The sequence below is a fragment of the Nycticebus coucang genome, chromosome 19, assembly GCF_027406575.1.
Source record: "Nycticebus coucang isolate mNycCou1 chromosome 19, mNycCou1.pri, whole genome shotgun sequence".
NCBI classification, from domain to species: domain Eukaryota; kingdom Metazoa; phylum Chordata; class Mammalia; order Primates; family Lorisidae; genus Nycticebus; species Nycticebus coucang.
In genome coordinates, this window is record NC_069798.1 from 12,619,703 (window position 1) to 12,639,777 (window position 20,075).

Here is a 20,075-nt window from a genome sequence, read left to right on the forward strand (position 1 = left end):
TTTAGCCTCCCTGAATAAGCCAGGTGATAAACTCATCACCTTATTCTTTGTTAGTGGTCTCACCAACTCATTTTTCAATTTAAGTGTTCTAAATAGTATACACCAGTAATGTACCAGTCTCTAAAATGTTTAACCCAATGCAGAGAAAACATTATAAACAAAGTTAAAGGGTAGTGGGCAGAATAAAGGGGGGAAAGCCTGATCAAGATACTAAATAAGTTAAAATCCCTTTAGTAGATAACTCCAGGAGTATCTTGAATTTATTTTGAGCAGCCTAACTCCATGGTGAAAGTCAAAGCTGCTGCTACACCTCTCGCTAGAGAAAACTGTGGTTTTGTGAGTAGCAGCTGTTTAAAGTTTTATATGTTCTTGTGTTAAAACTAAGAATATACTTCATGATCACAACCACAGCAGCTGTATACAGAAGTCTATCTAATGCAGTAGTGATAAATTTAATCAGACTTTATTAAGTTTGGAGAAACAGGTAAAAGGAGTTGGGCAATGCAGTAGGAATTAAACTACAGTTTCAGTTCAACAATTGAAGGAATGTAGCCAAACACCTCCAAAAGTCATATTCTTATTGATGAGTAAGTCTAACTTTAGAAAGATGTTTAAATAACAGCTGAAGCTAGAAGTTCTTGTTAAATCCAAAGTGATCCTCAGTAATGAATCATGTGTGTAATTACACATTTTTCAAGAGGCAGGCAGTTTCAGAGAGCCAAAAATAGAAAAACAGAAAGAATTCCTTGGCCATTAGAATACAAAATATTCCTTCCCTGTCCTTTCTTTCTCAGATACCTGATTTTGGACTAGCAAAGCCATCAAAAAATGAGGGCAGGAATCATATGGTATACACACAGCAGTTAAATTCACTTCTTACTTTGAGACCCACTTTTTTTTTTTATTTATTATTTATATGCAGTTTTTTTTTGTAGAGACAGGGTCTCACTTTATGGCCCTCGGTAGAGTGCCATGGCCTCACACAGCTCACAGCAACCTCCAACTCCTGGGCTTAAGTGATTCTCTTGCCTCAGCCTCCCAAGTAGCTGGGACTACAGGCGCCCGCCACAACGCCCGGCTATTATATGCAGTTTTTGGCTGGGGCTGGGTTTGAACCCGCCACCTCCGGCATATGGGGCCGGCACCCTACTCCTTTGAGCCACAGGTGCCGCCCAAGACCCACTTTTTTTTTTTTTTTTAAAGTCTTCATCCTCTATGTGATAGTGGAGTCCCACTTTTTTTTTTTTTTTGAGACAGGGTCTCACTTTGTCACCCCTGGTAGAGTGCCATGGTGTCATAACTCACAGCAACTTCAAACTCTTGGGCTCAAGCAATTCTATTGATTCAGCCTCCCAAGTAGTTGGGACTACAAGCACCCGCCACAACCCCCGACTATTTTTTTTAGAGATGAGGTCTCACTCTGGCTCAGGCTGGTCTCAAATCTGGGAGCCTCAGCCTCCCACGTGCTGGGATTATAGGCGTGAGCTACTGTGCCCACCTGGAGTCCCATTTTCTTGAGCAAGAAACAGATCATTCATTTTTTTGCAGTTTTTGGCCGGGGCTGGGCTTGAACCCGCCACCTCCAGCATATGGGGCCTGCGCCCTACTTTGAGCCACAGGTGCCACCCCGATCATTCATTTTTTTGAAGTGATGTATCAAGTTTCATGTATCAAAATTCTCAAAAACAAGTAATATCTATTAAAGCTTGAACTAAGAATGTATAACATGTAAGTTTTTTTTGAAACAGAGTCTTAGTATGTCGCCCTTGGAGAGTGCTGTGGTGTCACAGCTCATAGCAATCCCAAACTCCTGGATTTAAGTGATTCTCTTGCCTCAGCCTCTTGAGTAGCTGGGACTATAGGAGCCTGCCACAACGCCTGGCTATTTTTTGTTGTTGTTGTTGTTGCAGTTGTCATTGTTGTTTAGCAGGCTGGGGCTGGGTTTGAACTCACCTGCCTCCTTTTACCTTACCTTACCCAACTCCTTTTTACCTATTTCTCCAAACTTAACAAAGTCTGATTAAATTTATCACTACTCCATTAGATAGGTTTCTGTATACAGCTGCTGCAGTTGTGATAATAAAGTATGTTCTTAGTTTTGGCACAGGAATTCATAAAACTTTAAACACCTGCTGCTCACAATAAATTCATAAACCTCTTTAGGTTTCTATTCAGGTACATTTTCTCAGGTCTACTTTAATAGCCTAAGCTCGTTTATAACTGTTTTTATTCTATCAAACACACTAAGTATATAATCATCATTAGGCCTTGACTATCAGAAATCAGAATTATTTTTTAAAATTATATGGGCACACAGCTATGATTTAACAAGAAAAAAAATTATATGGGCAAAATGACAGAAAATCAAAGGAAAGAAATACACACTAATTTCTATGTCTCTTTAAGCAAACTTGAATGATGTAATAGAATTATTCTTACCTGGAAGGTTTCCATCAGTTTCATCAGCACTAGGAAAACTAGCAACACTTGTAGAATCCGAAAGGTCCAAAAGTTTAGCTCGTAATTGCTCAATATCGCTCTCTTTGCTAGCCAACTGCATCTGAAGCTCATTCCTATGCGTACATTCTTCTACCAATTGCTATTTTTGAATAATATCAAGATAATATAAGTATTCAGGCTCAAATATTTTCCAACATTAAGCATTAACTGAAATATAAACAAGTAATTGAAATTGCTTGGGCGGTGCCTGTGGCTCAAAGGAGTAGGGTGCTGGCCCCATATACCAGAGGTGGCAGGTCCAAACCCGGCCCTCGCCAAAAACTGCCAAAAAAAAAAAAAGAAGAAAGAAGTTGCTAATACCTAAAATTTACTGTAAACTTGGTGAATGTTTACCACCACAGATTTTGACCCATTATAGAAATGTAAGTACTTTCTCAGTAATCATTACTTAGATAAACTCCTTTTCTCCTTGTTTTAAAGGAGTTTTTATTTATAAACTTAAGGGACATCCCCAAAAGTCAAAACAATAGAAAATGCTTTTCTTTCTTCAAATGAAATAGTTTATTTTTATTTTTACATTTTAAATTTCAGAATCTAATGGGGATAGAAGAGTTTGGGTTAAATGAATTGGTTATATGTAGTTTGAGTCAAAGTTGTAAATGTGTCCATTACCTGGACAGTGTGTGGACATAGGCTAAAAGGTATAAGAAACTTCTCGGGATGGTAAAACTATAAATGATGGAATTATGCTTAATATTTTGATTTCAGAAAAGTGAGTCTTGCCTAGAAAAATAACTAATCTAAAATATATCATAACTTCTATCCCAATTATGTCAATATTATAACAGCCATATTCATATTTCAATCTGAACCCAACAGGCAAAACCCTTGGTTGTCTCTGCCAAAACAGGGCCTGCAATCAAGCAGCTAACAATGAGTAAAAATTACTCAAGATGTAATAGGCAACAGAATGCCTCTTTAATTTTACACGAACATGGTTCATATTAGAAGTAATAATGACCAAACTGTGAAAAGTATAAACTGTGTGTTTTTTTGGTTTGTTTTTGTTTTTGAGACAGAGCCTCAAGCTGTCACCCTGGGTAGAGTGCCGTGGCATCGCAGCTCACAGCAACCTCCAACTCCGGGACTCAAGCGATTCTCTTGCCTCAGCCTCCCAAGTAGCTGGGACTACAGGCACCCACCACGACGCCTGGCCATTTTTTGGTTGTAGCTGTCATTGCTGTTTGGCAGGCCCAGGCTGGATTCGAATCCACCAGTTCTGGTGTATGTGGCTGGCGTATTAGCTGCTTGAGCTATAGGGGCCGAGCATAAAATATGTGTTTTTTATATGAGAAAATCCAATCTAAACAAGATAGAAGTTTTAATGTTACAGATAATAGGTAAATACAGTGATAACAACTTAAGAAATCAATCGCACATGCACACAGAAGCCTTACCGCTTGCATCTCATTCAGTTCCTTCTGATGTTTCACTACCATCTGGTTGAATTTTTCTCTTTCTTGGTTGAGTTCCAGTTGTAGCTTTCGATTTTCCTTTTCTTTCTTTCTCAAATCTTGTGTATTAGCTTTCTTTCTATCAATTTTAAAATCTTTTCGGTTCATTATTTCTGCCAGCTTGTTAACAGCCTATGCAAATATTATAATACCATTAGTAAAGATCTATACAGTAGCCATCCAATTTAAATCTCATTAAGTTAGGCCATAGTACTAGCAAGTAAGGTTTCTATGCCTTGGCTCCTATGTCCTTACTTTGTATAACTGTGCAACCTTACTAGACAAGTGATAGCTTTCTTAATCAAATTCCTATTTCACAAAATACATTTTCCATAGTTAAGAGGGGAAGAATTTACATTTGTTCTAATGACAAACATGAACCTATAAATCTCGGTTTTAGGAAAATGTGCACAAACAGCAATTATTAACTTTAAAGATATGATACTCAAATACAAAAACATGGAAAAAGCTGAAAGCATGTATACCTGGGTTTTAAGGGTTCGTTCGGTATTGATATTCTTTTCATAGGCAGCTTTAAGATTACTGATTTCCTCCTCCTTCTTCAACTTACACTCTGTCAACAAATAACATAAAATGTTACTGTATAGCTCAGGGGTGGGGAACCTGTGGCCTTCTGGATCTTTTGTGGGACCTTTTGACTGAATGAAAATTTCACAGAACAAATACTTTTAACAAAGAGATTTTTTTTCTGTGAAGTCTGGATTTGGTCGAGGGGCTGCACTGGAGGATCTGGAGGTTACCATGTGGCCTTCAGGCCACAGGTTCCAATTTCTCCATCCCAAATATCAATGTCCTTAATTATTTAAATTAGTATATACTACATAGTTAACTTTCAGTAATCTCATTAAGATAACTCTTAAGGCTACAGAAGCTATTTAATACACAAAAATAGATATTTAAAAAACCTAACACATAAGACAAAAATTGCTAAAGATTAATCACTAAATTGGTTTTAACATGATGATTTAAAATAACCACATACCCTCCTCTGCCCTCTTCATTTTCTCAGTTAGCTCTTCATTTTCTTTTCTTAATAATTCAATGTCTTTGGTTAGCATGCTGTTCGTTTCTTCAAGCTGAACAAACCACACAAAGGTTTAAGGTATAGAATCATGACTATCTTCATATTAAAAGCAATATTCTTTAAAATGAAACTTTACATTTTCTACTGAGCAAGACACGTAAGACATTACTAAACTATAGAAAATGCCTCATTTTGGGGCGGCGCCTGTGGCTCAGTTGGTAAGGCGCCGGCCCCATATACCGAGGGTGGCGGGTTCAAACCCGGCCCCGGCCAAACTACAACCAAAAAATAGCCGGGTGTTGTGGCGGGTGCCTGTAGTCCCAGCTACTCGGGAGGCTGAGGCAAGAGAATCGCTTAAGCCCAGGAGTTGGAGGTTGCTGTGAGCTGTGTGAGGCCATGGCACTCTACCGAGGGCCATAAAGTGAGACTCTGTCTCTACAAAAAAAAAAAAAAAAGAAAATGCCTCATTTCTAGCCAGGTGTTGTGGCGGGCGCCTATAGTCCCAGCTACTCGGGAGGCTGAGGCAAGAGAATCACCTAAGTCCAGGAGTTGGAAGTTGCTATGAGCTGTGACACCACAGCACTCTACTGAAGGCGATAAAGTGAGACTCTGTCTCTCTAAAAACAAAACAAAACAAAACAAAAAAAAGCCTCATTTCTAATTAAAAAAATGTGGATATGGGCGGTGCCTGTGGCTCAAAGGTGTAGGGCACCAGCCCCATATGCCAGAGGTGGCGGGTTCAAACCCAGCCCTGGCCAAAACTGCAAAAAAATAAAATTAATAAAATAAATAAATAAATAAAGTGGATATAATTAAGTCCAAAATTAAAAAAAATATTAATAGCTTTGGGCAGTGCCTGTGACTCAAAGGAGTAGGGCACCAGCCTCATATGCTGGAGGTGGCAGGTTCAAAAACTGAAAAAAAAAAAAAAAAAAAGTTAATAGCTTCCCCGAACTATTTCAGTGAAATCTCCCCTTTTATTAATATATATTATAAACCTAGATATTTAAAAAACCTAACATATATGATATTAATAAAAGGGGGGGAAAGAACTAGGCTGGACAACAGAGAATTTGTATTGAGTTCCAGCTCTGCAATTAGTTTACTATGACCCAAGTCATGATCTTCCTGGGCCTCAGTTTCTTCATCTGAATGATGATGCAAATGACAATAAAATATTTATTGTTTGCTTTTAGTGATATATTTATTAATCATTCTATCTGTATTATTTCATTTAATCCTGATAACAATCATGTGGGATAGTACTACTGTTTTATACATGAACAATCTAAAGCTTAGAGAAGTTCAAGTGACTTTGCCAAGACAATAAAACTTCTTAGAGCCAACACTAGGATTTGAACCTGAGCCTGTCTATACCAGAGCACTCGATGGTGGCATACATGTATATATACACTTCATCTGGCAGTCATCTGGAGTATTGGATTTCTTATAATGGATTTGTAGATTATCCAAAGAATTTCTCATCCCAAAATAGTTGCTCTGAGTTTCACAGAATTCTGGCTCATAAGATCAGTTGCAATACATGAATTTAAGCTAAGCATTTCTTCACATAAAATATAACTAATAACATTTATAGCCAGAAAGGAAAAAAGTTCAATGTATTGAATAAAAAAAAATTTTTTTTTAGACAAAGTCTCACTATTTTGCCCTTGGTAGAGTACTGTGGCATACCTCAAACTCTTGGGTTTAAGCAATTCTCTTGCCTCAGCCTCAGCTTCCCAAGAAGCTGGGCTACAGGCACCCACCACAGCACCTGGCTATTTTTTGGTTGCAGCTGTCATTGTAGTTTGGTGGGCCCAGGCTGGATTCGAACCCACCAGTGCAGGTGTTTGTGGCTGGCGCCTTAGCTGCTTGAGCCACAGGCACTGAGCCCGGCTATTTTTTGTTGTTGTTGTTGTTGTTGTTGTTGTTGTTGTAGTCACTGTTGTTTTAGCTGGCCTAGGCCAGGTTTGAACCCGTAACCACTGTGCAATGGATGCTGAGCCTAAATAAGAATTTTAATCATTAAGAACTGTCTTAGAAAAAAAAAAAAAAAGAACTGTCTTAGATTATATCAGCTGTTTTATAGATGAATACAGAATAACTATTATGTATAAAGTAGAAGTAAATACACGTATATACATATTCACCCTAACACTTTAAGATGTGATCTATTTTAAATCAAGTTACATAACATCTCATCATCACACTTACCCGACTAACAGTATGGTCTTTATCTGTAATCTCTTGTCTATTTCTTGAGGCAGCTTTCTTGCTCTCTTGGGTCAATTCGAAATACTGCTCTTCTAGAAGCCCTCGAGCCAACTGCTCTGACTCGGCTTTTGTTTCTGCTAGGTCCAACTGAGTTGCAAGAGTTTCTCTGCAATGGATTTTTAAAAGAAATTAATATAAACAAATTTAGTTCATTCTTCCAAATTAATCATATACTTAAAAACACAATTATCTTCAAATTATTAATAAAACCTAAATATTTTATTGCTTAAAATAAACTTTGAGGCTGGGCGCCCATAGTTCAGTCGTTAGGGTGCTGGTCACATGTTCCAGGGCTGGTGGGTTAGAACCCAGGCCTGCCCAACAACAACAACAACAAAATAGCCGGGCGTTATGTTATGGTGGGCACCTGTAGTCCTAGCTACTAGGGAGGCTGAGGCAAGAGAATCACTTGAGCCCAAGAGTTTGAGGTTGCCGTGAGCTATGATGCCATAGCGCTCTACTGAGGGTTTTACAAAGTGTGACTGTCTCAATAAAAAAAATAAAATAAAATAAAAAAACTTTGAATCCACTGCAGACTTTCTATAAAAGTAATGACTTCAACCTCTCACACTTAAAAAATTATACCAATGTGGGTGGTGCTTGTGGCTCAGTGGCCCCATGTACAGAGGGGGGTGGGTTCAAACCCAGCACCGGCCAAACTGCAACAAAAAAAATGGCCGAGCGTTGTGGCGGACACCTGTAGTCCCAGCTACTCAGAAGGCTAAGGCAAGAGAATTGCCTAAGCCCAAGAGCTGAAGGTTGCTATGAGCTGTGACGCCATGGCACTCTACCAAAGGTGACAAAGTGAGACTCTGTCTCTAAAAAAGAAATAAAATAAAATAAAATCTTAATAAAAAATTATACTAATGTAAAGAACTATTTGATCTTCTTCTTCTTTTTTTTTTTTTTTTGTAGAGACAGAGTCTCACTTCATGGCCCTCGGTAGAGTGCCGTGGCCTCACACAGCTCACAGCAACCTCCAACTCCTGGGCTTAAGCGATTCTCTTGCTTCAGCCTCCCGAGTAGCTGGGACTACAGGCGCCCGCCACAACGCCTGGCTATTTTTTGGTTGCAGTTTGGCCGGGGCCAGGTTTGAACCCGCCACCCTCGGTATATGGGGCCGGCGCCTTACCGACTGAGCCACAGGCGCTGCCCTAGAACTATTTGATCTTCTATATGCTTTGTGCTTAACTAAGTAAAGGTAATAAAGCAATGGCAAACAGTCAATTTTTTTTTTTTGCAGTTTTTGGCCAGGGCTGGGTTTGAACCCGCCACCTCCAGCATATGGTGCTGGCGCCCTACTCCTTTGAGCCACAAGTGCTGCCCTGCAAACAGTCTATTTTGAAATGAATTTATTGTGGATGTTGAAATGGAAGGCAGCATAGCACACTGGAAAAGTCACTGTCTGGCCGGGCTAGATATTTATTCTCTTCTTTAGGGATGCTGGGCAAGTTCCCAGATGAATCAAATCTATAAATTAGAGGCTTAAACTAAATTATCTGTGAGGTGCCTTCTAGTTCTGACATTCGATGAGCTTGCATCTTTTGGATAAGCTATTTTATCCAACAATCACCACTGTACACCCTGTATATAGTAGGTGCTCAAAAACTCACCTTCTATTTCCTAGTAAGGAAGTATTACAAATAAAATTTTCTGCCTTGAGCTAAAGAAGGGGACATATAGTAACCACAGAAAAGGAATATTCAGTCCTTTCACCCAAAAACTATTCATTTGAATATTTCCTTTGTGCCAAATACTGCTCTAGGAATTAAGGATCTTAGCAGTAACAAAGTTCCTGCCCACAGGGAGCATGAGACAATTTAAGAAATGAACAAGTAATATAAAGTATGCCACAGAGAATGATAAAAGACAAAAGGTAGGGCCGGGCGCGGTGGCTCACGCCTGAAAGCCCAGCACTCTGGGAGGCCGAGCGGAGTGGTTTGCCTCACAGGTTTGAAACCATCCTGAGCCAGAGTGAGACCCCATCTCTAAAAACAGCTGAGTGTTGTGGCAGGCGCCTGTACTCCTAGCTACTCAGAAGGCTGAGGCAAGAGTATCACTTGAACTCAAAGAGTTTGAGGTTGCTGTGAGCTATGACACCTGTGAGCTGTCAGGGCACTCTACCAAGGGCAACAAAGTGAAACTCTGTCTCAAAACAAACAAAAAAAGATGAAAGGTAGAAAAACCATGAATGTGGCTGATATTTTATTACAGGGAAATCAAAGAGGCCTCTCTGCTAAGATGACATTAAAGAAGAGGTGCCTGTGGCTCAGTGAGTAGGGCACCGGCCCCATATGCAGGCAGTGGCGGGTTCAAACCCAGCCCCGGCCAAACTGCAACAAAAAAATAGCCGGGCGTTGTGGCGGGCGCCTGTAGTCCCAGCTGCTCCGGAGGCTGAGGCAAGAGAATCACATAAGCCCAAGAGTTAGAGGTTGCTGTGAGCCATGTGACCTCATGGCATTCTACCCGAGGGCAGTACAGTGAGACTCTGTCTCTACAAAAAACAAACAAACAAACAAACAAAGAAGAGACACAAAGGAAGTGAACCATGCAGGTATCTGGGAATACAGTGTTTTAGGGAGAGGGAAAATCAAGGAACAAATGCCCCAAGGTTGGTCTGAATAAAGATGAGTTATAGTGAGAGATAGGGGGAAGTTGTGAGAAATGTTGTAAGGAAGATGAAGGAAGAAAACAACAGACATTGTAGGGTTTTCTAAGACAATGAAGGACTTTTGGGTTTTTTTCTGGTACTTTGATGTTTTAAAAAGATCATCCTTTATGTATTAAGATCAGACAGTAGGAGGACAATGGTAGAAGCAGGGATACCAGTTAGGAGGCTACTGAGAGATAAAGACTGGAGACAATGGCAGCTTGGACCAAGTCAGCAAATGGCACAGAGGTAAGAAGTGGTCAGATTCAATGTATAATTTTTAGATACAACTAAAAATTTTAGAGAAAATTTGTTAAGATTGCATACAAAGATTTAAAAAAAGACTCTAAGATGACTTTGAATTTTAGACTTAAAACAACTGGGAATAACAGAATTGATAATTTCTGAAATGGGGAAGAAGGGACGAGCAGGCTGGCAAAATGAGGGAATCAGGACTTTTCTCCAGACTTGATAAGCATGAGATGCTTACTGAACACTCAAGTAGAGATGTCCAATAGACAGCTGGATATACTACCCGGGAATTCAAGGGAGAATGTACTTGTACCTTGATGCTATTTAGAACCATGAGGCCAGATGAGAACCAGGAAGTAATCCCTTGGGCCCTCTAAACTGTAATGATCTTAGATATGAGAAGGAACAAAGGAGCAAAGAACTCAAAAGAGAGTAGCTAGTTCAGTTAGAGAAAAATAAGGTGTAGTATTGCAGAAGCCAAGTAAAGAAATTTGCTGCTATTAATTGAGGACCTAGAACTAACTATTGTCTTTAACTATTAGGAAGAACCCAGTAACCTAGTGGTGAGTCATTTTATTAGAGTGATGAATGCAAAAGTCCAACTGGAGTAAGCTCAAGAAAGAATAGGGACGGCTTGGGTGGCGCCTGTGGCTCAAGGAGTAGGGCGCCTGTCCCATATGCCAGAGGTGGCGGGTTCAAACCCAGCCCCGGCTAAAAAAAAAAAAAAAAAAAAGAATAGGGAGGGCAGCACCTGTGGCTCAAAGGAGTAGGGGACCGGCCCCATATGCTGGAGGTGGGGGGTTCAAGCCCAGCCCCTGCCAAAAAAACCCCAAACAAACAAAAAAGAAAGAATAGGGAAAGAGGACATCTGATACCTGGTATGCCACTTTACAAGTAAGTTTTCTATAAAAAGCAGCAGGGGGAGGCACCTGTGGCTCAAGGAGTAGGGTGCCAGCCCCATATACTGGAGGTGGCGGGTTCAAACCCCAGCCCTGGCCAAAAACTGCAACAACAACAACAACGACAAAAAAAAAAAAAAAAAAAAAAAGAAAGAAAGAAGGCTACATTGAACAGTTTGATGAGAATATTTCAGATTGTGGCTCAGCACCTTTGGCTCAAGCGGCTAAGGTGCCAGCCATATACACCTGAGCTGGCGGGTTCGAATCCAGCCCTGGCCTGCCAAACAACAATGATGGCTGCAACCAAAAAATAGCAGGCGTTGTGGCGGGCACCTGTAGTCCCAGCTACTTGGGAGGCAGAGACAGGAGACTCGCTTGAGCCCAGGAGTTTGAGGTTGCTGTGAGCTATGATGCCACGGCACTTTACCCAGGGCAACAGCTTGAGGCTCTGTCTCAAAAAAAAAAAAAAGAGAATATTTCAGATTGTATATGAAACCAGCACATTGGGCGGTGCCTGTGGCTCAGTCGGTAAGGTGCCGGCCCCATATACCGAGGGTGGTGGGTTCAAACCCGGCCCCAGCTGAACTACAACCAAAAAATAGCTGGGCGTTGTGGTGGGTGCCTGTAGTCCCAGCTACTCGGGAGGCTGAGGCAAGAGAATCGCTTAAGCCCAGGAGTTGGAGGTTGCTGTGAGCTGTGTGATGCCATGGCACTCTACCGAGGGCCATAAAGTGAGACTCTGTCTCTACAAAAAAAAAAAAAAAAAAAAGAGAAACCAGCACATTGTATCCCTTGATTGCACTAATGTACACAGCTATGATTAAATAAAAAAATTTTTTTTAAAGTCAAAAAAAATTAAAAAAGAGAGGGATAAATTTAGGATAGTGCAATGTCACAGATACTATGTAACATGGGAAAAAATGGCCTCAAGCAAAATGCATAGAGAAAATAAGGATAAGAACTGAGCAAAAACCAGTGTTTCGGGCAATTAAAAAAAAAAAGAGGTTGGTTAGTAGACAGCTCACTAACAACACATATCCCTATGTATAAGATAGACTGAGGTGTAGATATTACCAGGGACAGAAGCTGTTAATGTTCTTCTCAGGGCTATAAAAAAAAAAAAAAGAAAGAAAGAAAGCAAACATAAAAAGTAGCAGAAAGGCTGGGTGCTCACGCTTGTAATTCTAGAACTTTGGGAGGGTAAGGTAGGAGAATTGCTTAACATCAGGAATTCAAAACTAGCCTGGGCAACAGGCCAAGACTGTCTCTCTCTCTCTTTTTTTTTCTTTTTTGAGACAGAGTGTCACTATGTCACCCTCAGTAGAGTGCTGTGGCATCACAACTCACAGCAACCTCAAACTCTTGGGCTAAAGCGATTCTCTTACCTCAGCCTCCCGTGTAGCTGGGACTACAGGTGCGTACCACAATGCCTGGCTATTTTTTTGTTGCAGTTGTCATTGTTGTTTAGCAGGCCTGGGCCGAGTTCAAACCCATTAGCCTCAGTGTATGTGGCTGGCATCCTACTCACTGAGTTATGGACACTGACCTTGTCTCTTAAACAAATTTAAAATAAAAGTTATATATTCTAATAAAAAAATGAAGAAAAAACAATAAAAATAAAATATCTCCATTTTGTAACACCTTACCTACTAAGGATCTAAGACTAAGTGTCAATGGTTCTTAACAACAAAGAGAAGCAACCAGACATTAGGCTCAGTGGCTCATGCCTATAATTGTAGCACTCTGGGAGGCCAAGGTGGGAGGATGGCCTGAGCTTGGGAGTTCAATAGTTCCAGACCAGCCTGAGCAAGAGCAAGACCTCATCTCTAAAAAGTAGCCTGGCTCCTCGTTAGTATAGAAGGGAGTAACAAATAAATAAATAAAATAAAAACTAGCCTGGTGTTGTGGGGGGCACCTGTAATCCCAGCTACTTGGGAGGCTGAGGCAAGAGGACCACTTGAGCCCAAGAGTTTGAGGTTACTGTAGTTAAGAGGCCAGGGCACTCTACCCAAGGTGACAATATGAAACTCTGTCTCAAAAATAAAATTATATACATGAAGTAGTTTTTTTTGAAACAGTCTCACTATGTTGCGCTCAGTAGAGTGCCGTGGCATCACAGCTCACAGCAACCTCAAACTCTTGGGCCTAAGCGATTTTCTTGCCTAGACTCCCAAGTAGCTGGGACTATAGGCACCCACCACAATGCCTGGCTATTTTTTTGTTGCAGTTGTCATTGTTGTTTAGCAGGCCAGGGATGGGTTCGAACCCGTCAGAGTCTGTGTATGTGGCTGGAAACCTAACCACTCAGATATGGGCGCTGAGCCCATGAAGTTGTTTTCTTCCTTCTAAAAATGAAATTTGAATCTCTTTAAGCCACCAGATCAGGAATGTCCAATAATGACTTTTTACAATGTTCTGTATCTGTGCTATCTAATACAGTAGACACTAATCAAATGGGACTATTGAATACCTGAAATATGGCTGAGGAATTAAAGTTTTAATTTTATGTAAATGAATTAAAATTTAAATTTAATTGGTTGACTACAATATGGCTAGTGGCTACCATATTTGGACAGAATAACTCTAGATTTAACTACTGATCTTCAGGAAACATAGAGAAAGGGAGTGGGGAAATGTTCAACTAACTATGGAAATGAGATCACCAAAATCAAAACTGAAGGACAAAAGATCCAGTTTCTTCAACAAATAAACGTCGGGATAGTGATTACTCTTTTGGTGGGAAGAAAGAAGGCACAATTAAAAGGCAGGATGCAATGGGCTTCTGAAATGCATAACAAGGTTCTTTCTCATTCATGCATGATAGTTACGATGATACTTGTTAATGTAACTCATAAAACTGCATTGTTTTGCTGTTTTCTGTTTTTGCTTCTATAATATTTAAATAGTTTTAAATTTCTTTCAAAGATGGTTAAATGTAAAGAGAATATAACAATGTCAGAGCACTAATTGCAGTGTCTGTTCTAACACTATCTAGCTCCTGTATCAATCTCTACAGGCCAGTCAGCTGCACTCTAAAATGTGGTTGTTATATTTAAGTAGCTTTAAAGGGTTTTTTCCTTCTAAGGCCCTAAACACATGTAATGAAAATCAACCTACATGATAATACTAGGAGGAGGACCTTTAGGTATTTTTATATACCTTTTTTTTTTTTTTTTGAAACAGAGTCTCACTTTGTCACCGTCAGTATACTGAGTGCCATGGCATCACAGTTCACATTCTCTTGCGTCAGCTTCCCAGGTAGCTAGGACTACAGGTTCCTGCCACAACCCTCGGCTATTTTTAGAGACGAGGTCTCCCTCTGACTCAGGCTGGCCTCCAACCTATAAGCTCAGGCTATCTACCCACCTCGGCTTCCCAGGGTGCTAGGATTACAGGCATGAGCCACAGTGCCCGGCTATAAACCTTTATCTGATTTAGAAATAATGATCTGAAAATACAACATGAATTACTTATATACAATAATTTTTGTGTAAATTATTTATATACAAATAGAGGATAAAGACCCTTGAAAACAATTAATTGCCAAAACATTTTTGTCAGTTTAATGAACGTCTGTGCCATTGCTAGTGCTGATTTATTACACTGTTTCTTTACCATCAAGGTAAATTTCAGTCTGACTCGTTCTGAATTAGCCCAATGAATTGTGCTATACCAGTCCCACCAGAAAAATGGCACAGCTCACTGTTTCACACTTAAGAATGCCTATTGTATTGATTCTTGTTCTAAAAAAAAATGGACATACTTTTCATTTTGCAGTTCCTGTATTTTCTTTAAATTTTCTCTGTTTTTTTCTTCAATTTCTTCTTTAAGTTCTTTTACTTGGGTTTTATAAAGTGTCTGTAAAAGAAATGATAAATAACTGCTTATGGTAGGTTAAAACATGGCATGGCAGTTTATTAGAAATCACCATTAGATCCAACACCTCTACTCCCAAGTATTTATTCGTGACCAATGCAAATAAATTTCCATACACAGTCTTATGCATTAATTTTCTTTTCTTCTCTCTCCCTTTTTTTTTTCTCTTCTTTTTTTTGAAGACAGAGTCTCACTTTGTCACCCTCGGTAGAGTACCCTGGCATCAGAGCTCACAGCAACCTCATACTCCTGGGTTTAAGCGATTCTCTTGCCTCAGCCTCCCAAATAGCTGAGACTACAGGTGCCCGCCACAATGCCTGGCTATTTTTTTGTTGTAGTTGTTATTGTTGTTTAGCTGGCCTGGGCCAGGTTTGAACTCGCCAGCCTTGGTGTATGTGGCTGGCGCCATAACCACTGTGCTATTGGCACTGAGCCTCAAGCAATTTTCTTGTCTCAGCCTCTCAAGTAGCTGGGACTACAGGCACCTGCAACAATGCCTGGCTATTTTTTCGAGATGGGGCACTCCCACTTGGTTCCGGCTGGTCTTGAACCTGTGAGCTCAGGGAATCCACCTGCCTTGGCCTCCCAGAGTGCTAGGATTACAGGTGTGAGCCACTGCACCTGGCCCTGTGCGTTAATTTTCACTGTGGCATTGTTCACAGCAGCTCCAAATTATAAGCAATCCAAATATCCATCAACTCCTAGGTTAAAAAAATTGTGACAAAGCTACACTACTTAGAAATAAAAAGGAGCAAACTACAGATAAATGCAACATGATACATTTTAAAAAATATGCCAAGTCAAACAAACCAGATACTAAAGAAGGAGTATATATTGTGTGATTCCATGCATATGAAGTTCTAGAACAGGTGAAAATAATCAATAGTGACAGCCAAATAGTCATTGCTGGGTAAGATTGACTCCAAAGGGATGCAAAGGAACTTTTTTTCCTAAAGAAAATGTTCTACATATTGATTGTAGTGTGGTCACACAGGTGTACACATCTGTCAGAATGTATTGACCTGTATGCTTAAAATAGGCATAATGTATTATATAGAAATTATATCTTAATGAAGTATATAATAATTCTAATTACTCAAGAAAGTATTATAAAGAAACTCAGCCAGGGCCGACTGCAGTGGCTCCTGCCTGTAATCCTAGCACTTTGGGAGGCCAAGGCGGATGGACTGCCTGAGCTCACAGATTTGATACCAGCCTGAGCAAAAGCAAGACCCTGTCTCTAAAAATGGCCGGGTGTTGTGGTGGATGCCTGTAGTCCCAGATACTCGGGAGGCTAAGGGAAGAGAATCACCTGAGCCCAAGAGTGAGGTTGCTGTGAGCTCTGATGCCATAGAACTCTACCGAAGGCAACAACGTGAGATTCCATCTCAAAAACAAACCAACCAAATAAAAAAAGAAACTCAGCCCATACTAAGAATTTAAAGATTAGATCAATCCTTGAAATGAACCATGTTAGAAAAATCACTTCCCTTTTGGGTGAGCGGGATAAAGTGTGTGGTTGGAGATGAGGTAGAAGGAGTATACACAAATTAAGATTGAACAGATATTCTGTTAACATTACCAATGACATATGCTCCTCACAGTATGATGGTTCTTAATTAATTCACTAGGCTTTTGTCAACTCTGTTAGCAGATCAGACTCATTGTGTAAGTTGCTGAAGTTGTACAATAAACTTTTAGTTCTGATATCTATAAGTTTTTCTTTTCAAACCACCCTTTTTAGTTTAAAAGATGGAATGAAAAACAAAAAAACAGCAAGGGTCTGTGAATACCTGGGAAGAACTATTTTTATACTGTGCACTTAATTATCCCTCTAAGAAACAGTACTTTTCTAGGGGAAAATACATTTCTAAGGGAATGAAAATGAAGAAAGAGTAAGGACTTGTTCTAGTTCAAGTATTTATAATTTCTAAAATTAAACAGTCCATTTTGGCTTTTGAAACCAGGTTCTCATCTCTTCTGTCTGACTTCAAATACTGAAACTTATTTAAGTAATTAAAGGAATTAAAGAAGTAATCTGATATAAAACCCTGATTAAAGACAAATCACACATTTGCTTCTTAACAGCTTATCAAATTAAATATAATGTAACCCAATTATCATAAGCAATCAACAATCACGAGATAGGGTCAGGTTTTTATTTTATTTTCTAGAGGCAAAATCAAGAATCCCGGGAACCATCACAAGCATTTGACATCCATCCAAACATCTAAAAGCACTGGATGGTCACCCTGTGGAAGTATACGAACAGTAAGTGTACAGAATACTACAGACTACCTTGCAGGAGTTAGTAGTATGCACTTTGAATAATTAAGGTTAATATGCACTCAGGGAAAGAATTTCAACATCAATTTTTTTTTTTTTTTTTTGCAGTTTTTGGCTGGGGCCGGGTTTGAAACTGCCACCTCTGGTATATGGGGCTGGCGCCCCACTCCTTGAGCCACAGGCACCACCCTCAATTTTTTTTTAATTAAGGCTGGCGGGTTCGAACCCGGCCCAGCCAGCTAAACAACAATGACGATGGCAACAATAAGAAAAAATAGCTGGGTGTTGTGGTGGGCGCCTGTAGTCCCAGCTACTTGGGAGGCTGGAGGCAAGAGAATCACTTAAGTCCAAGAGTTGGAGGTTGCTGTGAGCTGTAATGCCATGGCACTCTACCAAGGGTGACATACTGAGACTCTGTCTCAAAAAATAAAATAAAATAAAAAACATACACCAATGATAGCCTAAGATGCTAACAAGGAAAATAGACAAAAAATAGAAAGTCACTGTAATTTATTTAGATCCTTTTATGTGAATGATTCTTTTTTTTTAATTTTTATTTATTTATTTTTTTATTAAATCATAGCTGTGTACATTAATATGATCATGAGGCACCATACACTAGCTTCATAGGTGAATGATTCTTTTTCAATGAAAAAGAAGTCACTTTTTTAAATGAATCATCTTGAATGATTCATTGAAAAAAAAAAAAAAATGATTCTCACTTACCGAGAAATACTGCTCGGCTTCAAGCTGATCTTGTAGTTCTCGCATTTGTCCTTCGTTTCCTCTATATTGTCTTCAGATAAAAGAAAAATAAGAAATAAATGTTCCTATTTATACTAGACTTCATATTATTCTTAGTTTGCTAAAGTTACTAAAATAATGTTGGTTTTGAAAAGCATACTTCAATAGGAAGGAAAAGCCAGAACAATCAATTGACAAATGAGGAAGACGGTAGATAGAGACAACTACATGTATATAATACACACCAAACAAAGAGAACAAACTCATAGAGCGAACAAACTCAAAAAGAGAAATACAATGCATCCCAAAGATACAGATTTTCAAGGATTAATAATTTATCAGCAGCCACTAGGCTTTCATATTAGATAGTAATAGGTTTGTATTTTCAGTGACTAAAAAGGCAGATGGCTGATAAAAAGTACATAATAACTGATGAGCAAGTTATTTTGGGAGAAGAAAAATATAAAACATATTACTTGTTAAAAATGGTGGCTCTAAAAGGGGAAAAGAATTTCATCAATATAAATCCAACTTAATCAAAACTGACAATTTTATCCAAGAATCACTAAGTCGTAAATAAAGCTGGCAACTGAATTTATTATCAAACAAATTTGGAAGAAATACAACTTAGTGTAAGAAGTGCCCATCTTCGATAGTAAATTTCTGAAGTATATATGTCCTTACATAAATTCTGAAAGCAATACTGACACCTAGCTTTCTACATGTTTCATGTAAGCAGGGCATATCACATCTCAAGAGTAACAGAATAAAAAATACACTTTACATTCTGAGATGAACCAAAGAAACAAAACAAAACACAATATAGCATCACCACGCCTAATTCTAGTCTCTTAAAAAAGGAAGTTCAGCTGGGCGATGCTGGCTCACACATGTCATCCTAGCACTCTGGGAGGCTGAGGTGGGAGGATCACTTGAGTTCAGGAGTTGCAGACCAGCCTGAGCAAGACCTTGTCTCTACTAAAAATAGAAAAATTAGCCAGGTGTTGTGGCAGGCACCTATAGTCCCAGCTACTCAGGAGGCTCAGGCAGGAGGATCACTTAAACCCAGGAGTTTGGCTGGGCCTGGTGGCTCACGCCTGTAGTCCCGGCGCTGTGGGAGGCCGAGGCGAATGGATTGTCTGAGCTCAGAGGTTCAAGACCAGTATGAGCAGCAGTGAGCCAGAGTAAGACCCTGTCTCTACTAACATCATCAAAAACAGCCAGCACCACCAGAGGAAGAAGAAAATCAACAAAAAATGAGTACTTCAAACAAAAAAGAATGAACAAGCAAACTGAAATTAAAAAAAAAAAAAAAAATTAAAAACAAAACAAAACAAACAAAAAACCCCCAGGAGTTTGAGGTTGCTCTGAGCTAGGCTGATAGGCTGAGGTCATAGCACCCTAGCCTGGGCAACAGAAAGTCTGTCTTAAAAAAAAAAAAAAGAAAGAAAGAAACACTGAACATTTTCTGTAGGGTATTATTGCCTTAATAAAAAGAAATTTATCTCTGATTTTTATAATTCTAATCTGAAGAAACATGATGATTTGTGTGGATATGAAAATCATAGGATAAAATTGTGTTTTTTATCCTAAACATAAAAAGTCAGATCTCCTTTTTGTTTCCCTTTAAAGACATGTATTTTTTATTTAGTTAGCCAGTCTTTCCAAAACCTGAACTCCCTTTTAAACCTTCTTTGCAAATAAATTCTTTTAGTTTTAAATGCTTTTTTCTTTCTTTCACAAACTCTAAGTACATAATCTGTACACATACAAAATATTTAACACATAGGCCACTGCCAAACACAAAAAAGAAAGAAATAACGTGATTCCCAAGGCTTACTTTGTAAGCTGAGCTAACTCAAATTCTAACAACCTCTTTGCTTCCAATAAAGTATTTATTTCCTGTTTCATCTGCTTTTGTAAAACCTTTAAATTGTCTGCCTCAAATGCTTGAGTCTTCAATTCATTTTGTAACAACAGCCGCTTATTTGATTCCTGCTCCAGTTGTAGGGTTAGATTCTTAACCTGCAAGTGAGAAAAATAATTGGGATCTTAAATTTCTTTAATAATTTATT

The 20,075-nt window shown here is 39.2% G+C and overlaps 1 protein-coding gene across 4 annotated transcripts in view; it reads right to left on the reverse strand.

The window, feature by feature from the left end:
• ROCK1 (Rho associated coiled-coil containing protein kinase 1) overlaps nt 1-20,075 on the reverse strand; it is a 160,625-nt gene that overhangs the window by 12,409 nt on the left and 128,141 nt on the right. For all 4 annotated transcript variants that reach the window (XR_008375957.1, XM_053571384.1, XM_053571386.1 and 1 more), the window contains exons 20-27: nt 19,841-20,025; nt 17,983-18,052; nt 14,858-14,952; nt 7,234-7,399; nt 4,978-5,071; nt 4,460-4,548; nt 3,918-4,106; nt 2,440-2,599 (exon numbers count right to left, since the gene is read on the reverse strand). Coding sequence is in view for 3 of the 4 variants with exons in the window: in XM_053571384.1 (XP_053427359.1) it covers nt 2,440-2,599; nt 3,918-4,106; nt 4,460-4,548; nt 4,978-5,071; nt 7,234-7,399; nt 14,858-14,952; nt 17,983-18,052; nt 19,841-20,025 (1,048 nt within the window). In the remaining variant the exon portion in view is untranslated. The remainder of the gene's footprint in view (nt 1-2,439; nt 2,600-3,917; nt 4,107-4,459; nt 4,549-4,977; nt 5,072-7,233; nt 7,400-14,857; nt 14,953-17,982; nt 18,053-19,840; nt 20,026-20,075) is intronic.